Source organism: Tripterygium wilfordii, chromosome 10, assembly GCF_013401445.1.
Source record: "Tripterygium wilfordii isolate XIE 37 chromosome 10, ASM1340144v1, whole genome shotgun sequence".
NCBI classification, from domain to species: Eukaryota; Viridiplantae; Streptophyta; class Magnoliopsida; order Celastrales; family Celastraceae; genus Tripterygium; species Tripterygium wilfordii.
The window spans coordinates 7,483,364-7,506,143 of NC_052241.1; the positions used below are offsets into that span (position 1 = coordinate 7,483,364).

At 37.7% G+C, this 22,780-nt stretch overlaps 3 protein-coding genes across 3 annotated transcripts; all 3 read right to left on the reverse strand.

Annotated features, from left to right (window-relative positions):
* Positions 1-1,029: 1,029 nt before the first annotated feature.
* Positions 1,030-2,947, reverse strand: LOC120007315. Its single transcript, XM_038857515.1, has 3 exons — positions 2,368-2,947; positions 1,619-2,256; positions 1,030-1,227 (listed from the first exon to the last, which is right to left on the reverse strand). Exons 1-3 carry the CDS (start codon positions 2,945-2,947, stop codon positions 1,030-1,032), a joined length of 1,416 nt encoding a protein of 471 aa, XP_038713443.1.
* Positions 2,948-11,021: 8,074 nt separating this feature from the next.
* LOC120007316 lies at positions 11,022-13,638 on the reverse strand. Its single transcript, XM_038857516.1, has 6 exons — positions 13,612-13,638; positions 13,426-13,486; positions 12,369-13,374; positions 11,962-12,276; positions 11,774-11,873; positions 11,022-11,684 (listed from the first exon to the last, which is right to left on the reverse strand). The coding sequence occupies exons 1-6, from the start codon at positions 13,636-13,638 to the stop codon at positions 11,022-11,024; spliced, it is 2,172 nt and encodes a 723-aa protein (XP_038713444.1).
* Positions 13,639-13,656: 18 nt separating this feature from the next.
* Positions 13,657-14,649, reverse strand: LOC120007317. The gene has a single exon (XM_038857517.1). It carries the CDS (start codon positions 14,647-14,649, stop codon positions 13,657-13,659), a length of 993 nt encoding a protein of 330 aa, XP_038713445.1.
* Positions 14,650-22,780: the final 8,131 nt, after the last annotated feature.

Consider the following 22,780-nt stretch of genomic DNA (forward strand, 5'->3'; position numbering starts at 1 on the left):
CATGATAGCATGACTTTGAAAGTAAGGACGAAGCTTTCGTGCTGTAGTGATAAGCGCTAGAACAAGCTTTTCCATTAAAGGATACCTTGTTTCAGCATCTAGCAAGCTTCGACTAACGTAATATACCGGATGCTGCCGATTGTTTTCTTCTCTTAGCAGTACCACACTAATTGCAAATTCAGAAACTGCTAAATAAAGATAAAGTATCTCACCGGTTTTTGGCTTCGCGAGAATTGGAGGATTGGTTAGATATCCTTTCAATTTCTTCAACGCCGTCTCACATTCTTCTGTCCATTCGAAATTGGTTGATTTCTTCAATGCTGTGAATAGATGATGACATCTTTCGAAAGATTTGGAGATGAATCGATTTAGTGCCGCAATCTTCCCTGCCAACCGTTGTACGTCTCGTATTGTTGTGGGGGAAGGAATATCAAGTATTGCTTGAATTTGATCAGGGTTTGCTTCAATGCCCCTTTGTGTAACTATGAATCCCAAAAATTTTCCTGCTTTGACTCCGAATACACATTTTAGAGGATTTAACTTCATCTGATGAGCATCAAGAATTTCAAATGCTTGTCGAAGATGCTCGATATGACCTTCGACCTTTAGAGTCTTTACTAGCATATCATCGATATATACTTCCATCGTCTTTCCAAGCGGACTGACAAACATGCGATTGACAAGCCGTTGATATGTTGCTCCTGCATTTTTCAATCCAAACGGCATGACCTTATAACAATATATACCACGTTCGGTTATGAATGCAGTTTTTTCTTGATCATCTGGATGCATTAAGATTTGATTATATCCAGAGAATGCATCCATAAAGCTGACTAATTCATGCCCTGCTGTTGCATCCACAAGTATATCAATATGAGGGAGTGGAAAAGAATCTTTTGGACAAGTTTTATTCAGATTCGTGAAGTCGATACAAACTCTCCATTTCCCATTTTTCTTCTTTACCACAACCACATTTGCAAGCCAATCTGGGTATTGGACTTCTCGAACGAACCCAATGTCTAACAACTTTTAAACTTCCTCATTAATAACTTTATTTCTTTCTGGAGCGAACCTTCGTCTCTTTTGCCTCACCGGAAAGAAGCCATTATCAACTTGCAACTGATGAGTGATGATTTTCGAATCAATTCCAATCATATCTGCATGCGTCCAAGCGAAAGTGTGTTTATGATCTTGCAGGAATTGAATTAAATTTTCTCGGTATATGATCTTGCAAGAATTGAATTAAATTTTCTCAAAGTTGAAGATCCAAGTTTGCTCCAATTTGAATATTTTTTTCTTGATAATCAGGATGAATGATGACTTCTTCTATATCCTTTTTAGTCGGTTCTTCTTGATTGCTCAGAATCGGCTTTTGCTGTAATTGCTATAAAGCTTTAGTTTTTCCTTTCAATGCTTGTTCATAGCAACTCCTTGCCTGACGTTGATCCCCATATATTTCTTGTACTCCCTCTCTTGTTGGGAATCGTATTACTTGATGATAAGTTTATGGCACAGCCCTCATTGCATGAATCCAAGGTCGTCTGAGTATTGCATTATATGGAGATTGACAATCTAATATATTAAATCGAATCTGGAGATTTATTCCTTTCGCGTATACTTGCAAAGGAATAGAGCCGATGGTATATTGTTGTTCTCCGCTGAAGCCGATGAGTGGGATAGGGCCTCTGATTATGTCGGCTTTCGAAAGTCCCATTGCTTGAAGTGTGGACATGAACAGTAAATTCGCTAAACTGCCATCGTCAATCATGATTCTTTTAACTTCACAATTGGCAATTTGTAAAGTGATGACCAAAGCATCATCGTGTGGATTTAATAATCTCGTCATCTCATCATCTGTGAAATTGATGATTTGTCTCATAAATTGGACCATCGGCTTGTCATTCCATACCTCAGAATTCTCTGTCTGCTTGACATGTTTTTTTGCTGATGAATGTGTAATTCCGCTAATCTCGGATCCACCGAATATTACGTTAATCGTTTTTTCTGGTGGAGGGGGTTTCTGTTCTTCTTCTCGTCTATCGGCTTGGGCCATCATTGCTCTTCCTCTTTTAGATAGTAAATCCCGAAGATAACCTTTCTTTAGCAATTGGATTACTTCTTTTCTGAGGGTAAAACAGTCATCTGTTGTGTGCCCATAATCGTTGTGAAATTCACACCATTTGGAAGTATCCCATTGGTCTAGTGGTTTACGAACTTTGTCAGGCCATCGAACAGCATCTCCCATTTTCTTCAACACTGATAAGACTTCGTTTGGTGGAATTACCAAATTGTATTCAGGAGATCGAGGTTTCTTCTTGAAATCGATTGGTTTAGGATCTTTGCGAGGATATCGCGGGGCCTCTGAACTTATTTGCTTTTGCTCAGATTTTTTCGGCTGCTCTGTTAGTCGCTCTGGAAGTCTTCCTTCGTCTTCCTTCCATTTAATCTGAACGCTCGCTCTTGCCTGCACTTCTTGAAATGACTTACACGGATAACGAGTAAGCTTTCCGTACAATTTGCTTCCAGGAAGAAGAGCCATGCGAAATGCATTGATTGCAATTTCATCTAAGTATCCCGGGATCTCTAGTTTTTCTTTATTGAATCTTGTTAAGAATGACCGTAGAGATTCTCCTTGCTTCTGTCGCAGCCGATACAGATCATCAGATGTTGGAATTATTTTCCTGCTGCTTGCAAACTGTTCGACGAATGCGTCAGCCAGTTGTGCAAATGAAGTAATTTGCCCTTCTGGAAGATTTAGAGACCACTTCAAAGGAGGTCCCACCAAAGTTGAACTAAATCCTCGACACATGCATGCTTCGTGCTTATTGAATGGGTACGACACCAAAGTCAATAGCTGACTATACTGATCCACATGATCTTCCGGGTCGGTGGTACCATCATAAGGTTTAATATGTGGTATGATGAATTTCTTTGGAAGCTTTTCCATTGCAATGGCATGAACAAATGGAGATTTGAGGAAAGTACGATTTTTCTTTATTGGTGGTGGAATGTCTGGTATCCTGAAGAATGCTGATTCCATTTCCTCCAATCTTTTGTCGACACTTCACTGCGTCATTATTTCTGGCAATGTTGTGGTTATATTTGACCATGCACCAACTGTTGGGATAGCCGAAGATGAAGTTGGTATAGGAAATAACAGTGCCATGGATTGTGCCGTTGGCCTTAGGAATTGAGTTGACGTCGATGCCAGTGATGGTTCTGTCTGATGCATAAATCCTGGCAAAGGAACGCTTGTGTTGGGAATTTGTGTTGTTTGTCCATCGTTGATTCGAATAGAAGTACTTGGGATAGCACTTGCAAGAATGGTTCTGGTTACGTGAGGACTTGGAGGTTGATTCATAAGATCAAGTAGCTTTTGATTTTCTCTTCAAACCGTCAAGTTTTCTTGCTCCAACTGTTGGACCCTTCTTTCATGTTCATCGAAGCGTTGAATCAAAGCCTTCATCTTCTCGCTTACAACATCGTCACGTGAATCTTCTGAGTTTGCCATTTGGATAAAATTTTCCCCATATTTGGCGCACCAAACTATTGATGTAAATTATCGACAATCGAATTGTTGAGAATGAGTTGGTAAATGTAGGACAAAACAAAGAGATTTAACGTGGTTCGGCTTTGAGCCTAGGTCCACGGTGCAGAACTATGTGATAGTTCATTTATCACTTGTGATTACAGAGTGAGTGAGAAAGTCAGAATTTTTCCCCAACTGAAGTCCCCTTTCCTGAGTCTAATGAACTCCTTTTATGCTTCTCTTGAGCAGTTACCGGCAGTTGTGGCAGTTGGAGAAGTTCGTGGCAGTTGGAGAAGTTCATGGCAGTTTGGGGGAGTTTACGGTAGTTTGAGGTAGTTTGCAATAGTTTCGGCTGTTACCATTTAACGAGGAACTGCCTTATCTTCGGCTTCGTCCCTTAGTTATTGGTTCGACCTTACTTGCATCGGCTTTGTTAGTGCCTTTAAAAGACCAAGTCCTTTTTGGATTGTATGCTCTGGCCTGATTGTTGTTGGGCTTCGGGGCCCTAGCCTCTGTTGGGCTTTTATGTTGTTGTTAGGTTTTGGGGCCCATGTAATTTGCTGAGGTTGACTTTGACCCTACAGAATTACGCTACTGGTGATAGTTTCATTCACTTTTTATCATTAGTAATGCTATTGGTGTTGCGTCATTATTTTTTAATTTATTTATTTGAACGATGCAGCCTAGTGTCGACACATAAACTAAAATTGGTTTGAACCGACACATCCCGTCGCCTAGTGCCGAGACCAGCTTAGGCAACCATCGAGACCAGCTACTGCCACAGTCGAGTCCAGCTCTGTGGTGAGTGGGTTCCGTTTCGGCTATTTTATTGTTTATATTGTGATTTGGGTAGGAAACCATGTACTGTTACAGAGAGCTCTTATTGTTGTGTCAGTTTTCTTCTATTAGCTTACAATGAAATACTTTTCGGCTATTTAATTATTGATATGGTGTCAAAGGCTAATACTTATCTGATATGGTGTAAAAGGAAAATAGTCCATTATTGCTGTGTTAGTTTTGTTTTGTGGCATGCAAACTTGATGTGGCATCATTTTTGTTCTTAATTTGGACTATTGTTATATTCTGTCTAAAAGATCAAACTATCTAACCAAATTAAAATTTGCAATTATTTGAAATATGTACGTTATGAGTATTTATATGGCGCGCACTCAGGGTGATCGATCCTCATATCGAGGAGGGATTTATAGTCAGATGATGAGATACAATCAACCTAGTCCATCCGATCCATCTGTGCTGCGCTGGCAGCATATGCATAGGTCAGAGGATATTTGGAGTGGCCAGGTTAGTTCATTTGCAATAAGGGTCCACATTGTTCAGTACATTTTATAGTATTGTTATTTTTAAATGTTGGTAATATTGTTGTTTAGGACGCAGGAGTGACTATATCATTCAGGTAGCATGCATTGTGGCCATTAGATCCGTGTGTTAGGCCATACGTTATTTAGGTCGGATTCAACGGCATGACACAGATTGACAATATTAAGCTCGACCATGCGCTACTGACTGCGTTGGTTGAGCGATGGGGGCACGAGACCCACATCTTCCATCTCCGTAGTGGAGAGATGAAAGTGACTTTGCAAGACGCAAGAGTTCTTTTTAGACTGAACTGTGATGGTCCCGCTATGACTAGTCATGGAATGCATTAGTGGGATGATGTGATGCAACGACTACTTGGTCAGCTATCACTCATGTGGTTGTCGCATCATTTTCGTTAGTTCAATCCACCTGGTGTTTATGTCACTGAACAGTTCGTGGAGATGTGAATTGGGCGGATCTGAACTCTTTTTGGATATTCCACTAGAATGATCGGCATAATAGGCGTTCACAGGAGCATATCCCTCACACTCCTTTCCACAAGTACCTATGGCGGTATGCATCGATAACACGTCGATTCATCAATCCACCCGTTGTGGTTCCGATTAATCCTATATTTTGGATATGAGTCTCACGCGAGTGGTATTTATTCTAAAAAACTTCATGTACTTTTATACTAAGAAGCTATTTCTACTGTCTACAAAGCTGTCAAATTTATTTTCTAGGCATATTTGGAAGTTTTAGGAGCAAGGAGAGCCACTATAGCGATGCGTGACGCACTTAATGATACATCTGCAGCTATTGCACACAATTGGATGGTCAGCAGCCACGAAATTCTAATTGAGGCTGGAGTGGGACATCATCTAGATGATATTGAGGGTAGAGGTACCGCACGCGAAGGATTGGCAGCACGAGCACGTGATCGTAGGACTAGAAGACTGTCACCATGAGCATGTGGTTATCAACACGATGACGATGATGACTTTGTTAGCCATCCGGACCATCGTGAGACGTCTTCTATTCCTCTTTCATATGCTAAGAGAGGAGCGGGACATTAGACGTAGTATGTCCATATGTGTAATATAGTGTTTCGTAGAGTTTAAATCTATATTGATTTGATATGGTTGGTTGGTTGGATGCATTTGATTGGAATTTAAAATGGTCTGCCAGGAATAGTTTTCTATGTTCTGTTTGGGTTGGTTGGATCTATTTTAGGCTGTTTTGCAGGCTGAGAATGATTTTTTGTTTGTGTAAAATTTTTTGGTAAATGACATTGCTATAAAGAGCATTATTTACATAAGCGTCATTCTAAAAAAAAGACAATTGATGCTACTAATAGTAGCGTCAATGACCATTCTCCAAAATAATTCATGCATGTGTTATATTGCTAATTAAAAAATATAATATAGTTATTAAGAAAAACTCAAAATGTAAGACTCTGATTCCACCTACCATTGTGAAATAAATTCAACCCAAACAGGAGATTTAGTCCTTAAAAGAATCCTCTACGGTTGAAAGATATTGAATCGTTACTTATAAACCACATCATTTACTTATATCAAACTTATGTGGGATTTATAAATCTTAACACCATGAGCCGGACATGCCATATGGTCTTCCAATAGCACCAATGAAAAGCACACAGTAAGAAGTTGTGCACAAACTCCAAAAATTGGCGCATATACCACCAGTCAAACTCTACCCAGTAGAAAATAAAACCAAAATGCTTATCCTTCATAAATTTATTGTACATAATCATCCATAATCTTTCAGGCATGACATGTCAACATGCCACGTAGATTTATTTTAAAAAATTCAAAAAAAAAAGTTGAGAACCTTCTCTCCTACCTCCCTCTCCTCCCACGCGAGCCATCTCCTCTCCTCCACGACAAATGGCCACACTCCTCCATTCGCATATTCGATAAATGGGACCACAATGAAGAGTCTATTAATCCATAACAAGAAGAAGGCATTTATCTTGCTTGAATTTTCATCGCTCTATGATAACCACTCCTAACCGTATATATACCATCAGTGGTGTCGCAACCGGGGTCACGACGCGGACCAGCGTTGGAGGATGAAAAATGTTTAGAGTCGTCACCAATTGATTTAAGGTGCAATTGGACACCGTAAAGACCTGCGAACCAGAGAAAACGGATACGGGGATCGATTGAGTGTGGGGAAGGTGTTAGGCACCCCACAATTCCCTTTTGAAAACGGTTACCCGGATTAACTTAATGGCTATCTCTTGGAAACTTGCTCTTTAGAAGATATAATTGTTTTGAGAAAAAGTTTGTATGAAAAATACTATCAACTTATGATAGTTTTGGAAAAAGGGTTTGAAATAACACTATCAACTTATGATCCTGCATCATTCGATTTTGATGCTACATCTGTCGATTTTGATGTTGAATCATCTGGTCTTGCTCCTCCAACCTCCGGCCTTGTTGCTGCATCATTTGACTTTGAGTCTCCGAGGATTGCTTATAAAATTGTAACTCCTCTCGTAATGTACTAATCGTATTTCGTTGATCTGCAAACTGATCTTGTAACTCGGAGTTCATCCGAGCCACGCGATCCTCCATCTCCTGTTAGAAATAATTTGGTTGTGATGCAGATGTTCCACCGAAGGAAGATGAACAGCGCAAAAGACGTGCATCTTGTCCAAACCCATAGATTCGGCCTTTACTATTAACGCCTCTAGCCGCCTTCAGGAATAATGAGTCATCATCCAGTAGCTCAAAAGATGACTCTCCAAATGCCGATGCTTGACTAGATTGAGCTTCCTTCAACATGTTGAACTCATCCTGTATCAATATTAAAAAAAGTAATAATATCAAATATCATCATATGATTTAAATATCATATTAATTTTCAATTTTAATAAAATTTATAATACTTACATATATGTTGCAGATGCTCGATTTTCAACAAATTGTTGAGTGCTCTTTTTCAGATGAGTTCAACAAAATACCTCCGCCCGAGTGGGTTTCCGACCATATTCTTTTCCTACAATGAAGTTAAAATAGACAAGTTAATTTTGGAATTAAAGCAAATAAACAATTTAAAACGTAAACTTGATTTAAAATTATAAAATTTACCAATTTCTTATAATAATCAGTGTGTGGAATAGAGTCACCGGTATTTAAGCACCCGCCAGTCTCAGATGCTTGATTCATCTTTGCCTTCTCTCTTTTCATCACATAAGCTGGTTCCACCCAAAGCTTTTCAAGTTCAGCTCTTGCTCCCTCTTCAATCCACACACCTTTGTCTTCCTTATTTCGAACCTTCTCCATCATTCCCCGTAATAATTCTCCATTCTTTTTATTCCATACTTTCCTTATTGCACAATCGTCGGCAGGATCCCACTTAAATCTCTTCTGTAAACATATATAAATTAAAAATATAATAATTGGCATTGAGTCATTGCAAACTTAGGCGGCATGGTAACAAAACAATTCCTATTGAATAACACCAAAGCTCCACAACAAAAAAAAATGCACTGGTCAACTGAACCATTTTCCAAACAAATTATATAATGCAGCAAAAAAATCACTTATTAAAACCCAATCTAACCGGTGTGTACCATGATATAATCCCATACAAAAAAAAATGTAGTAGCTTAATTTATCCATTGCAGTTCTAAGTCCGTATACTAGTATGGGCTTTTGAAGAAAGAAATAAGTGAGATCATTGGATAATCAACCACAATACCAAGCGTGCCAACTACAACAGCTCCAAAAAGATATAACAATCTGTAAAAAATAAATAAGCCAATTGAACAGAACAACATATGAAAATAAAATGGTTTGTCTGATTTTCAAACTTCTTTTTTATCAGTATAACTACATAGAATGCCTCAAAAGACCTATATAAAGTGACCAATTGACATTTGTATCCATAGAACATCAAGACCTTCTTATGGTCATTTATATCAGATTTAATCTTTCCAAACTCTTAAACAAGTGATACATCTCATAGGCAAAAGTATGTCCCACAAAAAATACCTTACTGCTTCGTATAGAAAAATTTCTTTACAGCTACCAGACACCCATTTATTCAAGTTATGTAAGCTACTTCTATAAGTAGTGACACCTCCAATCCAATTCTCCCAATTGGGCCATCAAAAGAAATTCATCAAATACTATAATGTTCCCTATATTTTGCATAAGTTCAAACACTCAACAACAGCAGTACTTAGCCTATTCCAATATCACAAACATTTTGCAAATACTTCATGTTAACAGGTAGGTTGGAAATTCCAAAGCATAGAAAACAAACATAAACCATTTAAAGCTCACTTTTGGTGCTCAAACATTTTGCAAATACTTCATGTTAATAGGTAGGTTGGAAATTCCAAAGCAGAGGAAACAAACACAAACCATTTAAAGCTCACTTATGGTGCTTTTTCTATATGAACAACTGACAACTTATAGTCATACACTTATACTAGCCATGGCTCATTTATGTTTTCCTTTTTTGTTCATATTCCAGTCAATAAAATTGACAAACACAAACAATTATACAATTTATGTAAGGTACTTCAATTTATACTTACCGTGAACTCTTGAAAATTAAGTTCCTTGACGTTGCTAGGAACACTCCTCCATGTGTTTGCGGGATGCTCGAACTTGCCCTTAATGATTGTACTCATTGTCCTGTGAACACTAGATGGCTCAAATCTAACAAATAAAAATAGTAAAATATCAGTGACATATAAGTTTCTATAATTAATGTATAGAAAATAAGATTAAGGAACAATGCACTTACCCAGAGTCTAAATATGGTCGTATCCATGTTTTGTTGCCTTCAGAATTGGTTGATGGAATTTGTCGGGAAGAGGAGCCTCCGGCAAACTGCGTGTCCATCGTCGAGATGTGGGAGGTGGGTGCAGGTGGGGTATTGGGCAAGTGAGGAGTATTTTGGGTCGTTGGGAAGAAGGGCGATAATGGATCCGTTGCCCACATCCCAGGATATAGCTGAGGAGGTGACATTATGGGTGGCGGCATCTAATTGACAGATGAAGGGGATGAGGTTGTGTTGTGAGGGGATTCGTGACCCACTGACACTCTACTACCTCCACCACGGATAAGTTGACGACGTCCTCGACCCGATGGAGTAAGATTATGCTCGCTCAAAGGATCAACAGACATCTGCCATTAAAACATTAAAAATATTGTAGCTACAAATTCAATATGAACAAGATTTGCAAGTAATTTAGACAAACAAATAGATAAATCTTTACTATAGATTAAAAAAAAAAGGAACAACCCAAAGAAAAAATGGTGGCAACGGTGGCATAGTTAGAGTTAGAGATAGAAAGGAGAGAGGAAGAAGACATAAGGTAGACTTACATTGTTGAATTGGTCGACACTGCATGCAATGGTGGCAGCGGCGGCACAAGTGGCAACGGTATGCATCTGAATGACTCTCCTGGTAGTGGTGGAGGTGTGGATGCAGTGGGAGCAGCGAGTCTCTGGTCAGTAGCTGCAGTCCCTCACTTGAGATCTGGAGAAGGGAAACGTATAATCGGAGGTAAGCGACAACGGAGGGTATTTCACAATCTAATAAAATTAAGGTATTTGAGATTTGAGAATACCAAATGAACCGCTGGGTTTATCTCAAATTTAATTAGTGACGGAATGTAAAAGTCCATCACTATTTAAAATATTTAGTGACGGAATGACAAGTTCCGTCACTATTTAAATTAATTAGTGATGGAAATCACTATTCCATCACTATTTAACTCAATTTAATTAGTGACGGAATGTAAAATTCTGTCACTACTTAAAATATTTAGTGACGGAATGGCAAGTTCTGTCACTATTTAAATTATTTAGTGACGGAAATCGCTATTCCGTCACTATGTAACTGAATTAGTAAATATTTTCTATTAATTACATATACAATATTTTATATTAATTACGTATACAATATTCTGTATTAATTACAAATATAATATATAGCAAATACTTAATGGCCGCCGTTAATATCTGTAGTAATAAATTTTTTAGTAAATATAATATATAGTAAATCAAAAATCAAGTACATTAATAACTTTTTTACATAATTGTTGTTAATCTTTTTATTACATTAATCGTAGTCTTCGAGCTCTTCTTCTGTATCCGAATCATAAGATTCAAATTCTTCTTTTTCTTCAATCATCAGTGTCTTCCTCAACCAAGAGTTGCCTTGTAGAGTTTTCTACTTGTACTTCTTCAGGTTCAACAGCATTATCGACTAGAGAATTTAGTTGGTCAGTGTCTACTGCAATTGGCTCAATTGGAACTTCATTATCTTGGAAGGCATCATCTACCTGTGTTGATGGTGTAGTAATTGTGCTTCTGGCTTTTGTTTTAATCATAGCCCACCAATCTGCTCGATCACGTATCCCTTCTGGATAAGGAGTAAAGTAGACTTGCTCTGCTTGTTGTGCTATTATAAATGGATCAAACTTTTTGTACCTTCCTCTACGTTTAACCTCAACAAGCCCATAATGTTTATTGATTCGCGTACCTCGATTAGGAGTTGGGTCGAACCACTCATAATTAAAGAGAACAATTTTCTTTATTGGTTGTCCTGGGAATTCAAATTGCACAATCTCTTTAAGTCTTCCATAGTAGTCATTTTCTGATTGTCCATAATCGGTTCCCCGCATGCATACACCACTGTTGATTGTTGACTTGGCTTCGCTACACGCATCGATGTCGAATTTGTATCCATTGACATAATATGTATGCCACATCTCAACCCTTCTCAACGGTCCATATGCTATATTTCGTACTGTTTCATTAGTTATACTATTTTGCGGATCATGGACCTTCATCATGAAAAATAATAAGTTCGTCAGCTTATATTGTCGTAATTAAATAAAAAAGTGTGATGTTATTATATTAAATCGCTACTTACGTATTGTCTGAACCATGATGCAAAACCTATCTCAATCTGATAATCGACTGCATCGTCATTCAACGTAGGTACTGATGCTCGAACAAAATCTGTATACAAGCTGCAACACATACAAATTAGTGACATCCGTTATGGTCACATTAAATATAATTACTTTACAAATTATAGCAAAAGTAATTATAGCTTACTCCATAAATGGTTGGACAATATCGCAATTCAAAAACAAGTACAATATTGCAACATTGTATTTTTTGTCGATGAGGTATCGCTTACCGGCAACACCAACAAGATGACCAGGTTGATTGAATATTGAAATTATAGGGACTTCCTGGTTGGATGTACCCCAATCATCATTTCTAGGTACTCTGGTTCGTCGAGAGCTCACATGTGGTTCAAAATAATACGAAGCAAATGTCGACGTCTCTTCGACTATATATGCTTCACAAATAGATCCTTCTACACGAGCTTTATTTTTAACTTTTTTCTTTAGGAAGTGGAGGAACCTAGTATAAAATTTCATTGAAACGTGTCAATAAATATAATAATTTATATTATAAATGGAATATGAATTAAAGAATACATTTCAAAAGAATACATTTCAAAAGGATACATCCATCTGTATGGTACTGGTTTACCTATCCTTGCTTCAAATGGTAGATGTATCAGTAGATGTTCCATCGAGTCAAAGAATGATGGGGGAAATATACGCTCCAACTTGCAAAGGATCACAGGAATGTTGTCCTCCATAATGCTCAATTGACTCACTCGCAATGTAGTCAAACATATCTCTCTAAAAAAGTGACTCAACTCAGTAAGTGTAGCCCAAATGGACTCGGGCAATACCCGAAATGCAATCGAAAGTAGCCGTTGCATGAAAACATGACAGTCGTGACTTTCCATCCCAAACAACTTTCCTTCTCTCATATCTACGCACCTGCCTAGGTTTGATACATAACTGTCTGACAACTTCAAACTGAAAACCCAAGAACAAATAGCTCTTCTTTGCTCCATGTTGAGGCAAAATTGTGCTTTCGGTTGGAAGGATTTACCGTTGTCATACTCCACCAACTCTAAAGCTCTGCATTTACAATAATGTGAAAGATCTAGTCGGGCCTTTGCATTATCCTTTGTTTTTCCCTTAACATCTATACATGTATTGAAAGCATTGTCAAACATGTTCTTCTCAATATGCATGACATCTAGGTTATTCCGTATAATATTGTTGTGCCAATAAGTCAGATCCCAGAAGATGCTCTTTTTTGTCCAGCTATGATCTTGGCCATATCCCGGCAATGATAATGGCCCTGTCTCAGTAATCTTTGGAAAGTTCCAAACTCGTGCCAAAACTTCTTTTCCAGAAAAATGTGGGGGAGGTTGTGATTTCTCCATTCGATTCTTGAAAAATGCATCCTTGTTCCGCCTAAAAGGATCTGTCATAGGCAAAAACTGTCTGTGACAATCAAACCATGAATTTTTCCTACCATTTTCCAACGTAAACGCCTTAGAACACTCTATGCAGTAAGGACATGCTAACTTCCCTTGTGTCATCCATCCAGACAGCATACCATAGGTAGGAAAATCGTTGATAGTCCACATCAATGCTGCTCTCAAAATAAAATTTTATTTCATAGAAACATCATATGTTACAACACCTTCACACCACAACTGATTGAAATCATCTATCTGGGGTTGAAGATAAATATCGATTCTACTCTTCAGATTATGAGGACCCAGAATGATTATTGTCAAGAACATAAACTCTCTTTTCATACACATCCCAGGCGGTAAATTATAAGGAGTCAAAATGACAGGCCAACATGAATAGTAATAGTTCTTACCAGATTGTCCAAAAGGAGTGAAACCATCTGTGCACAAACCTAATCTTACACTGTGTGGGTCTGATCAAAATTTTTCCATGCTTCTCCATCAGATGGATGACACAGGATGTGAGACTCGCGTTGATGCTCATAATGCCACCTCATCTCCTTTGCTGTAACTGTTGAGCTAAATAGCCTTTGAAGCCTTGGAATTAGTGGTAGGTACCACATACGTTTACTCGGAATCTCCTTGAAATTTTCACGTCCAGTTCTCCGAGGTTTATAACGGTTTACCCCACAAAATTTACACTGCGTCAAATGTGCATTGTCCTTATAGTATATCATACAACCGTCTGGACAACAATCGATACGTTGATAACCAAGTCCGAGTTTAGACACTGACTTCTTGGCTTGATAAAAAGTTTCAGGCATCCCATTATCTGCAGGCATTGTTTCTTTCATAAGGTGAACAACGTCATCGAAACAACCCTGCGGCATATTGTAGTCAGCTTTAATGCTTAAAAGCCTCACCGCAACTGACAACTCTGAATGTGACTCGCATCCATCCCACAATGGAGATTGGGCAACATACAATATGTCAAAGAAACTTTGCACCTCGGGATTAGGTTGTTTCGGCACGAACGACTGGTTGTAATTATCTCCTTGTAAGAGCTCCTCCCCAACCAATGGTCCGGCAGCGTCCATTACCATCTGCTTATATGGATTGAAATTAGCCCGATTATTGCTTTCCCAGTAATAATTTTTTGCGTCTGCTTGCTCATTCACAGTTGCCACATGGGGAATATTCGCACTCGACATATCTTCACCATGACTATTCCAGGAGTAATAACTGGGCTGAAAACCTTTTTTATATAAGTGCATCCTTATATCATCCAACCCTCGAAATTTTGTGCACTTACACCTAACACACACACACCTTATTGTTTCTGTATTTTGAAATTCTGGTCTTTTTCCACACGCATAAGTAATGAACTCCTCCACCTCATTCAAGAACTCTTTAGTAATTTCCACCTTGTTGGGTCCAACTCTATTGTACATCCACGTACGATGCGTAGGCACTTCCATAGTAAATATAAAATCATATGTGAATGGAAAAAGGAAGGTAGCAAAGAAGATGAAGTAGAGGTAGGAGAGAATGATAAAAGAGAGAGATAAGAATAAACTACACTTGAGGTACTAAGAAATATCGTCATAATAAAAATTTAGTGACGAAATTTCATTTCTGAGCCAGTATGTCAGAGTACGACAATTTAGTGACGGAATTAGTGATGGAGTTATTTTTCATCACTAATTTAAAATGATAAAAAATATTTTCCTATTTTCGGGAGGGAGAACAAAAAAATTTTGTGACGGAATTTAAATTCCGTCACTAAAAATGTCATATAAAGGCTACCGTAATAATTTCCGCGTCAGTATGTCAGAGTACGGTAATATAGTGACGGAATTAGTGACGGACGTATTTTCTGTCGCTAAAAATTAAAGATAGTGAAAAATTATGTTATTATTTTAGTGACAGAAATGTGATTCCGTCACAAAATTTAGCAACGGTATTGGTTTTCGTCGCTAAACTGTCATTGAATTCCGTTGCTAATCTGTCGCTAATTAATGTGGCATCTCCCGCGTAAAATATTGACGGAATTGGTGACGAATATATTTTGTGAGGGAATATTTCGTCGCTAATTCCGTCACTAACTAGCGAAATTTTTTTTGACTTTGGCAACGGAAAGTCAAATATATGCCGTCGCAAAATAAAATATTAGCGACGAAGTATATTCCGTCACTAATTTCAATCACTAAAATCCTGTTTTCTTGTAGTGTTCATTCCAAATCCCTCAATGTGAATCAAAGCCTACTTTGCCAAGAGTTATCTTTCAGTATTTCACGTCCTTGCACTTAGTCTCCCTCTAGCAGGATTTTATCAAAATAAAATGGGATGCAGCAATCAATAGTCAGTTTCTGGTGTCAAGTTTTGGGTGTAGTGTTAGAGATGAGCATTGACCATTTTATTGGGGCCTTACCAAAGTCTCTTCCAATTGATCTTCATCATACTAATGCAGAATCTCTATTGGATGTCGTTAGGCTTGTGGTTTGTTTGGGATATAAGAAGTTGTGTTCGAAGGGGATTCTAAGATTATTGTAGAGGTTGTCCGCGGTCTGAAAGGGTATTATCAGAGTTGGAAGACTTTGTTACACAAGGTCATCTTTCTACTGCAGCCTATGAAGGAGGGGTCAGTGATGCTTGTCAATCAAAACTATAATAACAGTTGGAAATTCATGGCTTTGACCATGAATTTAATGGAGATCCAATTAATGGATAAGTTGGAACTAAACATGAATATATGGGGTTTTATGTGGAGGATAATTATGTGTATTCACTTATTGAAAGCCATGAATAAAGTGAATGAATGTTGCTTCAAAGTGAGCCATTTGAGCATGACCAAGCTTGAGGAATAATAGAAGTCTCTCATTGGAGAATTAAGTAAATCAACTCTTGTATATATGAGTGGGGTTTGACCTTATGGTTTGGGTCCAATAGCACCCAAGCTTTTACGGGAAGCCCGTATATTTATCTCAACAAACAGGTAAAACAGATTTCATATGTTGATATATATTAATTAATTGTCTATTTGATTATTCTCAAATGGATTTCGTAATTATCTGTTGTGATTACTCTCCAATCCAGTTTTGTTCTTATCTTTTGTCCCTCCCATATACTATAAATAGCGGCATTCATAGCATTCACAAATCACACCTTCAAACACACAAATTATAGCACACAAAGAGAGTTGAGAGCTTCAATCGTTGTTTTTGCAAGGTGCTCAAAATGAAGCTTTCATTCCATGTAGAGCTGAAACCATTCTATCCTTGGGGGCTGTTGTCCATATTTCTCGAAGCAAACTTGTGGGGAGGTGATTAAATCTTAAGGAGATAGAGACTACTCTAGGTCTGGCATTTCAAAATCTCATTTTCTGTTCTAACCGTTCATCAGTGGTAATGTATGTTCTGATTGATTACTATCGGTACTATCGTAAAGTTGTTCTCTTTCAGATTGATTTCATTATTACAATACGTTTCAGTTCTTAGAATACCATAAACACCCATTTACCTACAACATTCTTAAGACTTAATTTAATTCTCTTATTTATGGTTCATTCCTTTGAATTGAAACTATCACTTTAAATTTTCACTAATTTGTGGTGTGTTATTTTGTAATTACTGATAGGACTAATGTGGGAGACATTGTGATTGGAGGAAACACTCCCAATGTCGTGCTAACGACGAACTCCACTGGAGTGAATTGTGGGAATGCCGCTAGTGGCATTCTGCAAGTCACTGTTGCTGTTCCAATAGTGTACCATGTCACCCTGCATTGTGAGAAGCCTGAGAAGTTTGGTAGGTCAGATTTCAAGAGGTGGCAGCAGAAAATGCTCTTCTACATAACCATCTTAAATCTGGCCAAATTTCTCAAAGAGGATGCCAAGGTGGATGACATAGATGTCAACACTCATAATGTTGCTATTGTTGCTGCGGTGTATGTGGGGAGGGGGTATTTGGTTGATGGCCTTTTCAAACTAAATGTAATGACTGTTAATCGTTCTAATAAGATTGCATCTTCCAATTACTTGCTTGAGTCTTACAATGTATGGCATCACAAATTAGGACATGTTAATTATGAAACTTTACGTCGATTAATTAACATGAACATAATATCTACATTTAGCTTAGATATGAATCAAAAATGTGAAACATGTGTAAAAGCTAAATTGACAAAGACATCATTTCACCCAATTGAAGGAAATAGTGAACCTTTGGATTTAATTCACACAGATATATGTGATTTAAAATTTGTGCAAACAAGAGGTGGTAAGAAATATTTCATCACATTCATCGATGATTACACAAGATATTGTTATATGTATTTGGTAAGAAGCAAAGATGAAGCTATAGAAGCTTTCAAGCAATACAAAATCAAGGTTGAAAACCAACTCAGCAAGAAAATCAAAATGCTAAGAAGTGATCGAGGTGGTGAATACGAGTCACCATTTAGATCACTATGTGCCAAAAATGGAATCATTCATCAAACTATAGAAGAACCAAAAAACAAAACGTTAAAGGAAATGATTAATGCTATGTTAATAAATTCTGATTGGATAAAGGATACTTTTAGTCCCTCACATATGACCTGTGTAACAACTTAATCCCTCGCGTTCCAAAAGTAACAAGTAGGTCATTGGTCTTTGTGGATTGTAACTCGGTTAGATTTTTGAGAACTCCGGTCAATCAATTTGCTGACCTGTCACAAAAAGGTCAAACCTAACCATTTTTTAACTGAAATTGCCTCCGTGGAATTAATATGAATTGCCCAGTTGGTAGACCAACCGACATGTTGGTTATATCTTTCAAAAGTGTGACTGAATAGTGACTGACAAATAAACAATGTATCAAAACAGTCACTTATAATTGATATTAGCAGCATTCCATAAATACTAAATTAATAAGTCAGCTAAAACATTCATCCACCAACAGATTTTACAGGCAGAAATACGCAAAATCTTGCAAAAACAACTTAGTAGTTCTGACTAACAGACTCAAAATCATCAAGACACAGTTTCAAGCATCCCTCAAACCACGATTGGTTTATTCTTGCGTTCTTTTGAGCATGGATGCGTATCTTGAACCTGAGGTTGCAGCTCTCAAGGTATCAGGAGTTGTGGATCTTCTCACTACCATCCTTGACCTAACTAGAGCAGTTGTTCTAGCAGTATGAACTCTTCTAGCAGAGGCAAAGCTGCCACCTCTAGTAGAAACAGCAGGGGCAGATGTTCCAACTCGAGCATTATTCTATAAGACAATAAATGGTTTGTGACTACATTATAGTTGATAGTTGATAGATTTAAGACATTAAATCTACATCATACTACCCTACTCGATTATGTCGTCTGCCACAAGTCCTTCTATTATGCCCTTCATTTCCACATTTTGTACACTTTAGCTTTGGATACCTCCTTCGCAGCTTGCTCTTTGTCTTTGGCTCATCATGCTCTAGTCTTCATTTTTTCTTTGGTCTCCCGATCACAACCTTTGCTTTTGGTGAGAGAACCACATCACCAGTCACCCTAGGCCACAAAGTGGATCCATTTGTAGGTATGACATTGTGTCCATATACCCTAAGTATTGTTTCCTTCTTAAAAGCTGGGCGGACAAAGTCTTCAGGATCTCTATGCAGAAATCCAAATGCTGCAATGGCATGGCAATAAGGGATTCCAATAAGATCCCACACTCTGCAGGTGCATGCTGAATTCTTCACATTAACCACATATTGTTCAGGCCTACATATAACCTATAATGAAAACAGGGATAAATAGCACATATGTAAACAAAGGAACTATTGTGCACTAGTATAGCTTTATGTTGACAATTGATGCAGATTGAGATTGAGATATTTCAATTAAATATTTTATTTCGGTATTTTAGGAAGTCAATTATTTGTAAATCAATTAGTATTATTTTTCTAGGAGTCTAATATCTTTTTTATTAACAGTACTTTTATATATTTACTTTTAGGTATTTGTTTCCTATTAGAAGTGTCTAGGGTTTCGTTTAGTTTACTATTTAAGATTGTAACCCTAATTGTGGAATTTCAGTTTTGAGAGTTTTTGATTGAATAAAATTAAGAGACGACTAGTATTTTTCAATTCTTTGGTATTCGCTAGAATAAACAAAGTTTTGAAGCCTTAAATCTGGTATTCATGTGTCGAATCAACAGATTTAAGTAGACTTGTTCCTGATATTTGTATATCGAATCAACAGGTCCAAGTAGGTGTTCTTTCCACCACGCCGAGCTGCATCAGTTGGTATCGGAGCTTGGCTCGGTTCCGTCAATATGCCGCCGAGTAGGTGTGCCATCAGGGACGTCCATGTGGATGAAGTTTATTATCAAGGTCAGATGGTTTGGATGCAACAACAGTTGGACGCATTGACGCAGCAGATGGCGGCGATAACGATCCTTCTTGAGCAGCAGAACCGTGGAGGCGATCAAGGAGCAGATCTACCACCCGCGATTGACGAACAAGATAAAGAATTATTGCAGCCAATTTTTGATATTTATCAAGATGATGAATATCTTTTGATCCAAGAAGGAATTACGAAACTTAAGGAGATGTTTGAAATTCCACCAATCTATGATTTTAATATGGATCAATCAATCTCTGATTTTTATGCAGGTGAGCTAATTTTTGATGATTATCTAGATGAAATAGATCTTTTGGTGCAAGAAGAGATCAAAGAAGAATTAATGGAAGATAAATCTTACATCATGCAAGTATCAAATCACGGCAATCTTTTGATGAATGTTGAATTCGTTGATTTTGTTATTCCAGAATGGTTTAACAAAGTAGAGATTTTTCCAGTCTCGTTGATAATTGAAGTTGAGAGTTCAAGGAAGTTTTGAGTTTTTTGATTGATTAAATAAAAGGCTAGAGAATTCTCTCTAACAGTCTATCAACTTGGCATTCTTCGGAATCAACAAGGCATAGAGGCTTTTGTTCTTGGTTATTCTCTAGCGTGAGAATCAACAAGAATAAAGGTTTGTGACATTGGCAAACTTGTGTTCAACTATACGCCCTCCGTGTTCTTTCCACCACGTCATGCTGCATTAACAATATACCTGAAAGATAGAGTGTTCTGAATCCCCTAACCATTGTGCATGCCATGAAGTGTTCTTTTCTGTCTCAATTTTTAGCTATGAATGACATGTTGGAACCACTATTGTCCTACATCTCTCCATTTTCTCTCTAATAATTATATGTCTTGACATTGCTGCATCTTTTAGATCCTCTAGCATGCTTATTATAGGCTTGCATCTGAATGGGAGTATCTTCAAATGATAACTCTCAGACATGTTGTTATAGATGAAAACATTTTTTGAATGTGTGCTGAAGGCAACCCTTGTCCACAAACAAGGGCTTATCTTATCCAAATATCTCCATGCCTCAGCATCCAATTGTTTCATCATTTCCATCTCCCTTTGAAACTTCTGGATTGTTGTGGCCTTTGCACATTTCCATAGTTGATCTCTATATTGTTCACCTTTCCATCTCTTATTGAAATTTGCATAAATATGTTGAACACAGAATCTGTGCTCAACACCCTTTTGTATCCCTTATAATGCTGCAACCAACCCCTGAAATAAAACATATACAACCTTACACAGTCTGACAAACATGTTCTTACATTATAAATACATACAATGATGGTATAAATGACTCACCTTTTGCCTATCTAATATAAATGACCATCTCCTGTCATCATGTGACCCTATATCCAACAAGAGCTTTCTCAGAAACCATGACCAGGAATCATAGTTTTCCCTCTCTACAACTGCCCATGCAATTGGGAAAATCCCATTGTTACTATCTTGTGCTACAATAGTCAGTAGTTGTTGTCCATATATAGTCTTTCGAAAGCAACCATCCAGGCCAATTAGTGGTCTACAGCTAGCTAGGAAACCACTCTTTAATGCATCCAGACAGGCATAAACTCTATGAAAGATTGGAGGATCATCCAATGTGTTGTTGTCCAGCACTAATACTGCATGTTGATCCTCTGTTTGTGTTTAGTAGTTATGCACAATAGTTCCTCAGCTTCGCATACTGCTCTACGTTGTTACCTTCAATGATCTCTAGGGCTTTCCTTTTGGCTCTAAAGGCATGTTGTCTAGTGATCTCCAAAGCTAGATTGTCCTTGGCATAATTCACCAACTATCCACAACTCACATAAGGTTCACTCTTAATTTTTTTCCTGCAGTTTAGTACCAGGCATTTAGAGTTGGCTTGTTTGATCAACATGGATCTACCACATCTATGCTTGTTCACAAAAGTCTTCACTTAGTAAGTCTTTTCATTTGTGCTCTGTGAACACCAAACCTTCCAGGGACACTTTTCAATGCACGTCACTTGACATCTACACTTATCATTCTTCACAAACTTCAGTTTATACCCACCCTCTACAGCATAATCCTTCACAGCGTTCTTAAACTGATCCATTGAAGTGAACTCCATACCTAACTCAAATGTGAAATTCTTCATGTCTACATTAGGGTTGAACTTGGGGTTATTTTTCTTCTCTACACTAACCCCAGTTTCATCATCAAAGGAGGCCAAGCTCTCAAGTTCATCAGATTCATAGATCATCCTAAAGTCAGGATCATCATCATCGTCTATATCTAAACTAAAGTTGGCATCAATATCATCATCCCATCCAGCCCATCCTCCCCATCCAGCCCATCCAGATCATCGTTATCATACCCATCCTCTTCATCCTCCCCAAGAACTATGTCAACAAATTCATCATCAGGAACCTCATCACTCCTATCATTCTCTATTTGTTCATTTCAATTTTTTCCCTTCTATGTTGTCCATAAATTCATCTAGCATCTCATCTAATTCATCATCATCATATTCATCACTATGATGATCAGAACAACAATCACAGTTAATTTTATCGTGATCAGGACTCATTGTGTAAAATTTTCATCTACGAACACATGTAGCCTTTATTTTAAAAACCATAACAACTCATCACAACAAATAAAGGGACAAAAAAAATCCAGAAAGTGACATGCATTTGGGGACCACAATAATGTTTCTCATCCAATATAGAAATCCCCGACAAAAACTACTTCAGTGTGCAAACGAATCATTTTCGAGTTTATAATAGGACATAATCACCCATTTTTATATTGATCATAAAGCAAATGAAGAATGAAACGATCCTAAGAATGGCAAAGAAAACCCTAAAATGTTTTGGTTAGGGTTGTCGAAGTCGAAATACTTATATGTACTGGCTGTATCGATCGATCAGTGTTCTTCAACCTTTGCTCAACTTCAAAAGCGATGGATCTAGAGACCCGGAGAGACAGAGCTTCAAGAATGAGGGTTTAAGGTTAGGTTATGTTAGAGCCTGAACATTTAACCTAAAAAACTTTATGGGAAATTTTAGTCTCCCGCCCCAATCTCTCACCAGCTCTACTCCACGTCATATAATCGTCATGGTAACGTTACACGTCACCACATTTTGATGGTTTCTATTAGGTCAACGTGACAGGGCAACAAATTGACTGACCGGATTTCTCAAAAATTTGACCGAGTTACAAACCACAAAACCAATG